General features: G+C 40.0%; 1 protein-coding gene across 1 annotated transcript in view; it reads right to left on the bottom strand.

Annotated features, from left to right (window-relative positions):
• The window catches only part of RCAN2 (regulator of calcineurin 2), a 266,886-nt gene that overhangs the window by 219,793 nt on the left and 33,804 nt on the right, over positions 1-13,289 (bottom strand). Inside the window, exon 2 of the mRNA XM_039231245.1 lies at positions 4,615-4,841. Coding sequence (XP_039087176.1) covers positions 4,615-4,839 — 225 coding nt within the window. The 5' untranslated portion in view covers positions 4,840-4,841. The remainder of the gene's footprint in view (positions 1-4,614; positions 4,842-13,289) is intronic.

Here is a 13,289-nt window from a genome sequence, read left to right as displayed (position 1 = left end):
ATGTGCTTAAGACATCTCTAATTTCTTTTACTCACTTGGCTTGCTAAGTGTATCAGTCACTTCTAAAAATTTTACACAAAATGTCAGTAGAGACTGACATACAAAACAGGTTTTATTCATATGCGAGTCACAGCTTAGCTACAGGAGTGATTTGGGCTCAATGCATTTATGTTTAGCTTGAACCTTGCTATTGTATTACCTGAGTTCTCTGCCTTACCTTCTGTTACCTGAATGTTCATGCTGGTGGATGGCCAACGTTATTTCTAGAACCTGTTTTCCACGGTAGAGTTTAGAGATGGTGAGGGACGGTGGGGAATGAACCAGAATTAAAAGTCAAGAGGCTTTGTACTTACGGTCTCAACCATAAGTATTGGTCTGTACTCGTAACAACAACCCCCCAAATCCCAGGGATTTAAAGCAACAAAGGCATTTTTCTTTCTTTTCTTGTCATGTTGCATGCTCCTCATGGGTCCTGCACTGTGTCACCACTCTCCTCACCCCACAACCCACTGGCAGGCACTCCCAACACCGCCAGTCGCTCCAGCAGCACGAGAAAGACATTTGTCAGGGCCAAGCGTTGGTAATTAAACGCTCAACCCTGAAGGTGACGGGTCACTCCTGCTTCCACGCTGAAAACTAGCCAGAACTTCCAGGGAGTACAATTCTGATACACGCTCATCAGGAAGTAAAGAAGCAGAAAGACACCACCTTAGAGGGTCGTCAAGACAATGCAAGGCTTTCATGTTTATAAAGCATTTGGAAGAGCTCCGGGCACCTTGGTGTATGCTGTCGAAGTATTTGCTGCTAATATTAATATCATTATCATCATCATTATTATTATCATTTAACTGAATAAATTCATACTTTTTGGAGGCAATTAGCAAGTCAGGTTTCTCCTTACTGAATTGAATTTGGCTAAATGTTTCACAGTGGTTGTTTCTGTGTTCTCCTTTCGCTACTAGTGACTGCCAGTATCCCATTGAACAGACCCTCACCCATCTTCAGGACACACAGGGCAGCCCCCCGGACACCCTTACAACCTCACCTACCTCAAGATGACTTTTGACAACCTGACCTGGTCCAGAAAGGCAAACCCAGGGGAGCATGCCAAAGGGAAATGAACCCCAGGAACTTCTAGGTGTTGCACGCTGTGAAGATCCCTGTTCTAAATGTGTTTCATACAAAAATATTTATCCTTCAAGCTGTAGCATGCAAACAGCAATCTGCATTTATTGGTTTCAGATGCCAATTTCCTCCAGCTCCGGCTTTCCTTTGTGTTATATAAACAAATCTCAACCATCTGGACCACAACAAGCCACTCTGAAGTCTGTGCTCCCTCCGTGCAAAAGCATCAAATCAAAATACAATCTCGCAGAATTCTGCCTACCAGAAAATTGGAGTGAATGATTTAAACAAAGCTGTTTTTAAAATGTTCCTTAGGTGTCAGAATAGGATAAAGAGGATAGCAGAAATGAACTCATCGGAATATTTATGACTTGGATAAACAGAAACCAGCATAACAAGATCATATCCTACGGTGGTACCTATATTAACAGTCCAATTTAGTGGCTTCCGGATTACTTCAAAAAGGCAAAGGGCTCTGAAAAGTGGTCTCAGACAGGTGGGAAAACAGAGAAGAGATTGCTGCAAGACTCATACATGACAGCCAAGAAAGCAAAAGCTGTCATTCCTACCCAGCTAAGGAAGTTAAAAATGTATGCTTTATAATATCTGCAAGAAACAATCTGAACTATAGTCCATCAATATCAAGAAACAAAGAACTGGAAAGTAGACTGTGCCAAGAAAGAAAGGGCTATGCCAAACCAAGTTACATGTACTGCCAACTACCCACCTGCATCTCTGAAATGAATAATTAGCATCATTTCCAATGTCTCATCTCCCTGATATAACTGCATCTTCCAAGACCAAGTATTTTAGAACATTACCATGGCTAGCCTTGTCACAGGCAAATACAGGAGTGCCAAAAATGCTTCTTGTTTCTTTTCCCTCTACCTAAAAATATTTTTCCACCAACTTTGCACAGTGCCTAAAACGTCCACCCTTTGGGAAAGAGAATGACCACCAGACTTCGTGACTTAGATTCATGAACTTTGAACGTTGTGGAAGAATTTCCTGAGAAAGCGGCATACAAAATATGTGAGTTTTATTAAGATAGTGAGAAACAATGGAGGTAAAGGGAAAACTATAAAGGTTTGGAAGTTAAAGAGAAAGAGGTGGCAGGGAAAAAGAGGGGCCCCAAAGCTCCCCAAACACATTTTTTCTAGTGACCGTGGCCACGGCTTCTTGAGATTGTCAACCCATTTGGTGTCTGATCATCTTGTTTTGTCATCATTAACCATATGTATATAGTTAAATCAAAATTGAGTCTAGATGAGATAATTTGATATCCTATAGATCCTCTTCTTCAAATGGGAGCTATAAAATCGCACCAAGGTAGAAGACTTTCCATCTGATTTAATAAGCCAAAATATGTAGACAATGGTCAATTATAAAATTCACCTCATTGGCTATAAAAATATGGTCTAAATAATTTGATAATTTGGTTCCACTGGACCACATCTAGTTGATTTCAATTCAACATTTTATCAAGGTCATTTTAAAACCAAATACTGGGGTGCCTGGGTGGCTCAGTCAGTTAAGTGTCTGACTTCAGCTCAGGTCATGATCTCACAGTTTGTGGGTTCGAGCCCCGCATCAGGCTATGTGCTGACAGCTAGCTTAGAGCCTGGAGCCTGCTTCAGATTCTGTGTCTCCCTCTCTCTCTGCCCCTAGCCTGCTCACATTGTCTCTCTCTCTCTCCGAAATAAATTTTAAAGAATTTAAAAGAAAATAAAACCAAATACTTCTGATCAAACTGCAACATACCAACTTGGTATACAAATTAAATGAAAATATTTTGTAATCCGTGAATCATTCACAGATGAGAATCTCAGAATCGATGTGGGAAAATTCCCATGAACTCTCCCCAAGCTTATGTCTTTCTACATAATCAATCCTTGTCCAGTAGATCAATCGTGCTTAAGCACACTCCAGAATAAGATAAGCTCCTCCCTGGTCTTACTGTTTCAATCTACCAGGAAGTATTCAATCAGGAAAGAATCAAAATTCCCTCTGGCCTCTAAGGAAAATCCTAATTGTTGATTAATTTAGATAAATGGATGACAGAATGAGAAAACTCAGAATCTTGTTTCACAGTTAATGTATTATAAACTGGTTATAATCCAAGAGCAAAATTCCCAATTTCTTTCCAAGACACTATGTGCCATCTTCTTACTTCAAATGGTCAGAGGATCACAGCATTGGAGGTTCTAATCGCGTCTAAGGCCTTGGATTTCAAGCTATTTTTAGCCTATCATTTCAATGTTCAACTCCAAAATAATATCAACATAAAACTATCTTTAAATGGCTTGAAATCATTCCTAATCCTCCAGGCTATCAGAATTGCTTAAAAAACCAATAAAATCCAGAAGAAGGAGGAGGAGGAGGAGGAGGAGGAGGAGGAGGAGGAGGAGGAGGAGGAGAAGAAGAAGAAGAAGAAGAAGAAGAAGAAGAAGAAGAAGAAGAAGAAGAAGAAGAAGGAGGAGGAGGAGGAGGAGGAAAGACTTCCAGTAATTGGCTTCAGGCAAAGGAGCCTGGAGTTCAGCAATCGGCAAAAATTGCCCAAATTTGTAAAACGGCAATCAACAAATCCTACTCTGACATCTCACACAGAGGCATAAACTTTAGTTTAGGAAAAAAGTCCCTTCCCCCCAAAAATGTTGCCCATGTTTTTGCAACATAGTATAATAATTACAGTTAGAAAGCCACATCCACAGGGAAGGTTTGATCTATTCGGACACCCCACTTAAAAGGTCAGAGAAATCTAAAATGAACTTTGAAAAGAGCTCCAAGCAGAATATTTAACTCTGATTTCCAAGAACACGTAACACCGAATCAAGTCTCTCTCTTAAAATGGGAATCTTCATTCATTTTCTGGAAGATACTTGTACACAGACAACATCATTCCCCCATCATTTCAAATCAACCACTTTTGCTTCGAATTCTCCCCACCCACATAACATTTCCGCTCTGTGTGGAATCACTGAGCGAAGCAGGACACAGAGGACCAGCCAGCTTACCTTCCCAGGAACGGCTGCAGGACTCAGGTCACAGCTATTTTGGGAACATTCATCCAACTGCCGGAGGGGCAGGGGTGAGAGAGAGCTGGTGTCTTTTTGAGAAAGGCAAATCGTGGTTTTGGCAGAATAGGGAATAGGAAATAGGAACAGGAAATAGAATGGAAAAAGAAAACTTCTTTGCTGTAACATCTGCTTCCTTGCCCAAGGGGTATTCCCTGCGATCGCTATTCCTCCTACCTCTTGCTCTGCTAGATCAGCCTATGGGTCCCCAAGGATGGGATCTGATTTGCCATGTACAGCCTTGTCACAGTTAGCTGAGAACAGAATTGGCTTTTCTACTCTTGCTATGCTGCCAAGAAGACAGCCAACTACACATTTTCCACCATTTCCAAACCTCGATCACAAATAAGCCCTGGAAATATTTGGGGATGATGCCACAGCTTCCCATGATTCAGGAGCCGAAAAGGCTTATTACCTTGCTTTCTTCTCCTTCAAACACTGACTGGTGGACGTTGCATGCAAACAGTGAGTTGGGGAGGTCGTTGAAGTCAGTGATTGCTTGAAAGGCTTCCTCTGCGAAACACCGAGTTACAGCCCAGTCCCTGTCCATGCAGCAGAGCAAGAAAAGTCCTCCATCTTCCGGGATGCACCCCTGCTGCCCGAGGCTCCTCATTCCAATGAAGTAAGATTCTCCCCTCATTCCTGAGGACACAGAGATGGACATGTTAGATTAGGCATTGACTCCTTGAAACTTGATTGTAAGTCTGCAGTTTCTGGGTGGTGTGGGGCTGAGCAGGGGAATGTGATTAGACGCAGGGACTAACTATGAGAAGGGGATCACCCAGGGAGTTCACATTATCCCCTTGATCTGAGTCACTATTTCCCATCCAGCTTTGTCTCTAGGCAACAATCCAATCAGTGCTATGGGAAAGAGAAGAGAAGAGAAGAGAAAGAAGAGAAGAGAAGAGAAGAGAAGAGAAGAGAAGAGAAGAGAAGAGAAGAGAAGGAAAGGAAAGAAAGCTGGGAAGGGAAAGAAAGGAAGGGAAGAGAAGGGAAAGGAAAGAAGGAAGGAAGGAAGAAAGGAAGGGAGGGAGGGATAGACGGAGGGAGGGAGGGAGGGAGGAAGGAAAGAAGGAAGGAAGGAAGGAAGGAAGGAAGGAAGGAAGGAAGGAAGGAAGGAGGAAAAACACTGAATGAAGATAGGAATTGGAGGCTGGGGGCTTTAGCCCAGCTTCCCAGTGTTTACTAGACGTGGGACCTGGGGAAGTTATGTAAACTCTCTGAGCATTTGCTTCCTTATGAGAATCAAATGGACTCAGGAGAGTGCTTTGGTAAGTTAGACCATGAATTATGTAAAACCACCACTGCTACTACTACTGACTGTCCTTTATGGAGTTCCAGAAACTGTTCTAAATGATCAAGATGCATCAACTAACCTATTTCATCTCCACAGTAGCCTGAGATTCATACCAACATTAACACTGTTTTACAGATGGGGAAACTGAGGAAAAGAGCAAATAAGTAACTTTTACTATGTCAATGATAAAATGGCAAGACTAGAATTCAAAGCCAGGGAGTTTGGCACCAGAGCTCACTTTTCTATATCCTAGAAACAAAGCAGATCAAAATTAGAGCAAGTCTATATTTAAGGAAGTACAACCTACTTCACCACCACCTGAATCTTGATTATGGTAACTCTAACAGTTACACACACACACACACACACACACACACACACACACACTCCTACCTTCTGCCTCATTCTACTATTTCCTCACTCCAACGCTCAGAATTCTATCCCACCGCAACTGGTTGGAGAGTTTTTATCATTTTCTAATACTGACACATTGTAGAAGATTTTGTCAGTCTCCCCATTTACCCTAAGGACAGGGTCTACATTTTTCTTTTGTATCTATTTTCATGCCTATCGTACTCAATAATTGGAAGCCCCAAAGGTGAAATAATTTGTCCATCGGTATACATGTGAGACCGACTGACACCCATAATGTGGCTGTTGGGTTATCTTCTGTAAGTGCCACTTCCCAGTCCCATCATTGCAGGGCGTTGGAGTCCAGGACAGATGGGTGGGCACCACAGAACATCACAGAACATGCCCTCATGAAGTTCGTCAGACACAAATTCTGGTCCCCAGACAAGTATTGGATGGGTTTCGGCCAATATCTCTCTCGAACTGTGAATATATCATTCAGGAGATGAGGTTATGTTTTCCTGTTTTTATTTTTCCTAGTAACAAAGGCCAAGTGGGATCCTGACAAGCATCATTTGATAGCAATATATATAATGCATTACATATAAAATCTAGGGCCTGGCTGGGACAAGAGCCAAAAATTTAAAGTTTTGAGGTAGTAACTCCAAAAGCAGATCATTGTAATTGTGGTAAATAAAAATGCTCTTCTATATAAAATATAATAGAACCATTCCTGTATTTTAAAGTTAAAACTACAATTAATACATTTTCTGTATTTAAATTCACAAAGTATTTCATTTTTTTTAAATTTTTTAAATGTTTATTTATTTTTGAGAGACAGAGATAGAAAACAAGCGGGGAGGTGGGGAGCAGAGAGAGAAGGAGATACAGAAACTGAAGCAAGTTCCAGGCTCTAAGCTGTCAGTACAGAGCCTGATGCGGGGCTTGAACTCACGGACTATGAGATCATGACCTGAGCTGAACTTGGTGCTCAACCAATTGAGCCACCCAGGCACCCCAAAAAGTACTTATTTTAAATAAAAATATTGCATATCTCTTATGCTTTGTTTTATTCTATAATTAATCCAAAATATATGAATATTTGTAATTACAAAAATTTCAATAAGATACCTATATGTGCTTGTTTTCCTTCATATTCATTTATACTATTGGTTCAAATACTGTTATTATAATATGCATAGTAACCATCATTTATTATTATTAGAGTACTAATTATTTTAACAGTAAGAATAATTAGTAAAAGCATTAAAATAGTATTATTTTTATCAATAGATTATAGGAAAACATTTTAATAATAAACTTATAGTCATTGAGTAGCATGAAGTATAGCTATTATGTGTCAATACCAATTTTATTTTTCATCCTGTCCCTCTTATTTAAAATTTTAAATTAATCAAAACTGATCCCCAAATGTCCCTAAATATTTTCCAAGAGTATTTCAATTACTCTTTTTCCGAAAGAAATAAAAATCCATTGCCGAACAAATTAATTAAATAGACCAAATATTAAGCCTTACTCAGGGCTCATTTTAATCTACTCAAATAGCCTTAACTTCTGTTCTAAGCTGTAACAATACGATTATCTTCAAGAGACTTTATTTTAAGCTCATTACTTTCAGTAAAGATTTAAAAGGTGAATGCATTTTTGGCAAACAACATTCTACTTGTATGGAGAAATATTTTACAACTCAGAGCTTTGAACAAAGGCACCCTGATTTCTCATTCCAATTTGATTACTGACTCAGCTTGTAATTTGGAGAAGTCACTCGATCACTCGATGACTTAGTTTATCTTTATAAAATGAGAACAAACACATCTCTCTGTCTCCCTCCCTCTGCAGAGGAGGAAGGGGAGGAGGAAATGAAAGGGGAATGGAGGAAGTGCTCAAAATCAGTACTAACCACTACGTAAAAGGATAAGTAATATAAACCACTATAAAAACACATCATTGTGATAATCTCAGAGCAGGAATCTCAGGCTTCACCATCACCACTAACCTTTAGTAAATCCAAATAAACACAAAGAAATGGAAGCTCTAAAGACCAAAAGAACTCCCTAATACAGAAATGTAAAGGCCCTAGGCAGCCCAAAAGAACCAGCTTCTCTTTTTAAATTAATCTCAAAACTCTGAACTCCTGTAAAACAAGTTTGAGGCAACTTTGAGGCAACAGTTACCTGCATCGCAAAAGAAGATTTACATGTGTCATCCTTAATTCTAAATCTGTGGTTGGTCATTCAAATGATGAGCTGCCTCCCAAGCTGAAGGCATCTCTTCTGGAAGGGTTTCCCAACTGCCTCCCTTCCCCATTGACCCAGGCACATGGCATCCTTCCTCTGCAGGCCCTGAGCACCCTGCACACAGCCTTCTCTCCCGATCATCCTGCACGGTGCCTACTGTTTACTGGTCTATATCTCAAACCAGAACAGCTGTTTCTTGCGAAGAGAGACTGATCTGTCTTCACCATTGAGTCTTTAGCCTGGTTCATAGAGAAAGCCCTCAAAATGACGTTTGACTGGGGCACCTGGGCGGCTCAGTCGGTTCAGCGTCCAACTTTGGCTCAGGTCATGATCTCGCCGCTCGTAGGTTTGAGACCCGCCTCGGGCTCTGTGCTAATGGCTTGGAACCTGGAGCCTGCCTCAGATTCTGTGTCTCCCTCTCTCTCTGCCCCTTCCCCACTTGCACTCTCTCTCTCAAAAATGAATAAATGTTAAAAAAAATTTTAACTTAAAAAAATGATGTTTGACTGAAGTAATGAATTCTGTAAAAAGGAGTCATGTTCAAAAAATAACAGACAAGGGGCGCCTGGGTGGCTTAGTCGGTTAAGCGTCCGACTTTCGCTTAGGTCATGATCTCACGGTTCGTGGGTTCGAGCCCCGCGTCGGGCTCTGTGCTGACTGCCAGCTCAGAGCCTGGAGCCTGTTTCAGTCTGTGACTCCCTCTCTCTCTGACCCTCCCCTGTTCACGCTGTCTCTCTCTCTCTCTCTCTCTCTCTCTCTCTCGTAGAAATAAATAAAACACTAAAAAATTTTTTTAAAATAAAAAATAAAAATAACAAAAACAAAAAATAACAGACAAGCAAATGAGTTAAAGTGGCCAACTTAAAATATATACACTTATAACAGATCATTTACTTCAAATGTATCCACTAATAATGAAGACAACCTGCCCACTTCGGCATTAAGGCTTGACGTATAAAATGCAATTTTATAAATGAAAGACGGCAAGAACCACTCAAAGGATTCCTCTAGGTAAAATCTGCAGGGCATAATTAAAATCCCATTTGCATTTTTTAATTATACAAATTCACTGAAGAAAAAAACTGAAAAATTCAGAAAGGTATTTTAAAAAGAAAACAGAAGCAAACCAAAATCCTACTATCCAGAGAAAATTGTACTAACATTTTGGTATATTTAGTGGCAGTGCTTTTTTTCACATGTATAATTTCAAACAAAATTGGGACCCTCCTGTTTCATATCCCACTTCTTCCTCGAAAGGTTGATATCATCAAGAGCAGTTCCTTGTACCATTATATATTTTCGTTGAAAACACTAATTTTAATAGACACATAGTATCCCAGTGTACGGATGTGTCATAATTTATTTAACCATTCTTCTGTGGTCTGATATTTGGGAAGCATACATTTGTATCATCATGTGCATCTGGTAAAGGGAAACCACTAGCCACTACTAAAGTATAAAGGGTCCTCTGGAAGAACCTGAAAACTTCCTTCCATGCAGAGAAGAGACGTCTTTATGAAAGGCTGGAAGGGGCTCCATGGGTGCACTTGGGTTCCACTCCTGTAGGTCACGTGCCTTCTGGACTGTACTTTTCACCTCAGCAAAATGGAGACACGATGTGACTCTGTCTACCCTATAGTCTCACGTGAACATCAAACGAGATGAAGCACGTGAATGTCTTTTGAAACTTCCAAATCAATATGTGAATGAAAGCTATTCATGACTCTTGTAGGCTCATCGAGAGCAAGGCAAGAGCAGAGGAACCCGGCACTAAGGCGGTGCTGCCGTCTACTACTGCTAAGCCTGTGCGCGCATGAGTGTCCATGAGCATGAAGCCCATCGTATTGAACTGAGAGATGAAGAGAGATGATGCTCCAGTACTTGCTACAAGTGTGGCTGGGGACTCCAGGAGGAGGGAAAGGGGATGGTAAAGCAAAAGGGACCAATTAAGATTAAAAAACAATCTTGTCCCTCCTAAAGGCCCCTAACAACACACCAATGGTTAGACATCATCTTACCAAGTTGGTAGTGCTGAGAATATAAAGGCTTGAATTTGACTCATTTTAATGAAGGAGGAAGCCCAAAGAGAGGACGATTTTCAACTTTTTCATTATTTTGCAATAATGTGGAAATGATCTCATCCAAGATCCTCAGATAAACCTATAGCGCTTATTAATTAAACATTAAAAACCTGAAATAAAGACAGTATAGTTCCTAGTATGAACACTGAAACCTAAAGATGCCCTTTCAGTATCAAAGAATTAGCACCTGAATAAATTTTTGTTGCACAAATAAGTGAACAAATTCTCTCTTCCCCAATAAACAAGAATAATGTAGACATTGCTAGGCTTCTATACAAGAAATTAATCTTTCCCAAACTCCTTACTTTTCATTCCTAGCAAACATCTACTGGGCACAATTAAACACAGGAGAAGGGACCTCAAAGGGTCATCTGATTCTGTTGGATACCATCATTGTCACAGTGTTATCAATATGCAGGAGATTCAGATTTCTGAATTCAGAATTCTAAAAAAATTCCACCTTTCTGGTTATGGGGTATATCTCATGCAAATGGGGAGCCATGCATTTGTTCAGAGGATTTCTGATCTAGGAAGTCTTATGTAAGTCTGGATATAAAAGGAGAGGATAATTATAAGTAGTCCATGAGAAGAGCAGAGAGTCATGGCAAAAAACAAACAAAGATTGTAAACCTCCATGGAGATGCTCGTATTCATACCAGATTAACTATCAAGTAAAATCATCCCATTAATAGTATGAGGTGTGTCCTATAAAAAAGGGCTAACAGCACTTTGGAAGGGCTGGGGTGGTGATATTCTCATCCTGAGTCCCCTCAACAGGGAGAGAACATCATGGCCATTCGGAGTACTGCTCACTACAGAAAAACTGCAAGTCTTTCTAAGGAGATTATTCAGTCTTATCAAGGGCCCAAAAATCATATCATCTAAAAAACAGGGGCATGGGAAAACACAGTCTACGGAAGTGTAGGAAAGGAATCTTGAGTGAAGTCATAGCTGCCTTCAACTTCCAAAAGAGGAAATAGAATTTTTGTGTGGGGTACTAAGAAGTCGAACCAGGGAAAAAGAATTCAATCCAATAAAAGGTGCCATGGATCTCTCAACAGTTCACATAAAACAGAGGTGTTCTCCCTCATGTCTTAGTAAGAAACCTGTATCAGTGACAGCCAATGAGTAAGCTTCATAGAGCAGGTGACAAATATCGGGCAGGTTGTCACAGAGGAAATCCAAGGACCAGGGGACTGGCTGGCAGGCATTTCCGTTAAGGTCTCCTCTCACTTTGAGATTTTTAACTTTCCATGATTAGAAGCTCTCTTTCTCTTTCTCACTCATTCTTTCTCTCTCAAAGTTAATACATAAACTTTATAAAACTTTATAAAAGAAGAAGAAAATCTGCAAATGAGGTAGCTGTTTATCTCTGGGTTTAAACATACTCAAGAAAGGGAAATTTTATCCTTACTAAAGGCTTTCTCCAGTGTTGAAACCTTTAATTTGATGCCATATCTGCCTCTATTTTCCTTTTTCCAGGTTACTCAAACTAGAAAGTAAGATTTTTTTAAATAGTAAATAATGATTCATTAAGGAAGAAAAATGAGCAAGACTTAACTAAAGCAACTTAAGTTTGGGGTTATTTTTCCTCAGACAAAAGAATGTTAAAGATTTAACTTGTCTGCTTTTTAAATGAAGAACAGGAACCTAAAACTTTTTGCAAGGAGAGCAATAAACAGGGGAAAAAAATGCCTTGATTCCATGTTATGGCCAGCTGAGGAGGACAAATAAGGAAACGGGATAAATGGAAACGATTAAGGAATAATTCACTTTGACTTAAAGTTCAATTTGGATTGAAAAACAGTTAAATGGATTATGGGAGGTTTGTTAGTTTGCAGGAACTTAAAAATGACAATGCCAACTTGACTCCTAATGAGAACAACTAAGAATGCAATGTCGAATTAATAAGTAATAGAGAAGAGATGTCTATGGTCATTTTTTTTTAAGTTGAGTATAAGGTTAAATGAATCCCGTTCAAATTTTAAAGAACAGAATATGTAAAGTTTTACAGTGTTTAAAATCCCTTTGGCTCTAAAATTGGTTTTTTAATGATGCTGGGAGAAAACAAGCTTATTAGAAGAAAACGTTTATATAAATAACAAGAATCATTTTAAATTAAATCATATCCTCAGCTATCATTTTTGGTCTGGCCTAATGGGTAAGGTCTTTTTGATGCCCTTTTGGTATCTGAATATCTAGATCCTCTTCGGGATAAACCAGGCCTTTTGTTCATTTTTGTCCATCTTAAAGGGAGATTGAAGTATAATATTAGTAGGAACAAACCGTCTCAGTCATCCAGACATACAAAGGACATGATATTCTTAGGCTGTGCTCCACTGTAACCCATCAGAGCTCTTTCTGAAATACAATGGAACCTATTTAACTCAGCTGCAGAATTTTCACACCTGCTGAGCTGTGTGAACTTCATGCTATTCTTGATACCGTTTGGGATCAGTCTTGAAAGACATGCAGTTTTTCCACTTACAGTTTTCAACGGAAGTTATCCACATCCCTCAGTCATGGCTCCCTTCAGGATACCTTCTGGAACCACTGTTCCTCCTTAAGCTCCCACAGGAAAATAATTCAACGAATTCATTTCCCTAAGAAAGCAGCTTCTTATGAATTTTGATGAAATGGGGTGGGGGGAAGAGTTGGCGGTGGAGATCATCTCCTTTGGTACTGGATTCTATAGGAGCGATGGGACTATGAGCTTGACCAGAATAATGTGCATGCTTCTGCAGGGTTTTAAAGCCCATGATCTCCCAGGAAGATTCGTGAATCCTGAATATTCTTCCAGTGGACAAAATATAGAGGGATAGAAGAACCTCAAATTTGCTCAGGGTCAGAGGGAACAAGCAGACAGGGCATTTGTATTCCACTCCCACAACCCTAACGGACATCATCAAGAAAATGTGTTTCAAATGGCTTGTTGCAAGAGAAGAGTCAAGTAGAGAAGACACCATCTTTTATAAAAGGTTAGAAGGTTGAGGAGGTTGTTCTTAAAGACAGGAAAATCGGGGCACCTGGGTGGCTCGGTCAGTTAAGCAGCCAACTCTTGGTTTTGGCTCAGGTCATGATCTCACAGACTTGTGAGATCGAG

Source organism: Hyaena hyaena, unplaced genomic scaffold, assembly GCF_003009895.1.
Source record: "Hyaena hyaena isolate Hyena2069 unplaced genomic scaffold, ASM300989v1 scaffold_55, whole genome shotgun sequence".
In the NCBI taxonomy this organism is placed as follows: Eukaryota; Metazoa; Chordata; class Mammalia; order Carnivora; family Hyaenidae; genus Hyaena; species Hyaena hyaena.
Note: the sequence above shows the minus strand (reverse complement) of the source record. Positions and strands in the feature narration are given on the sequence as shown.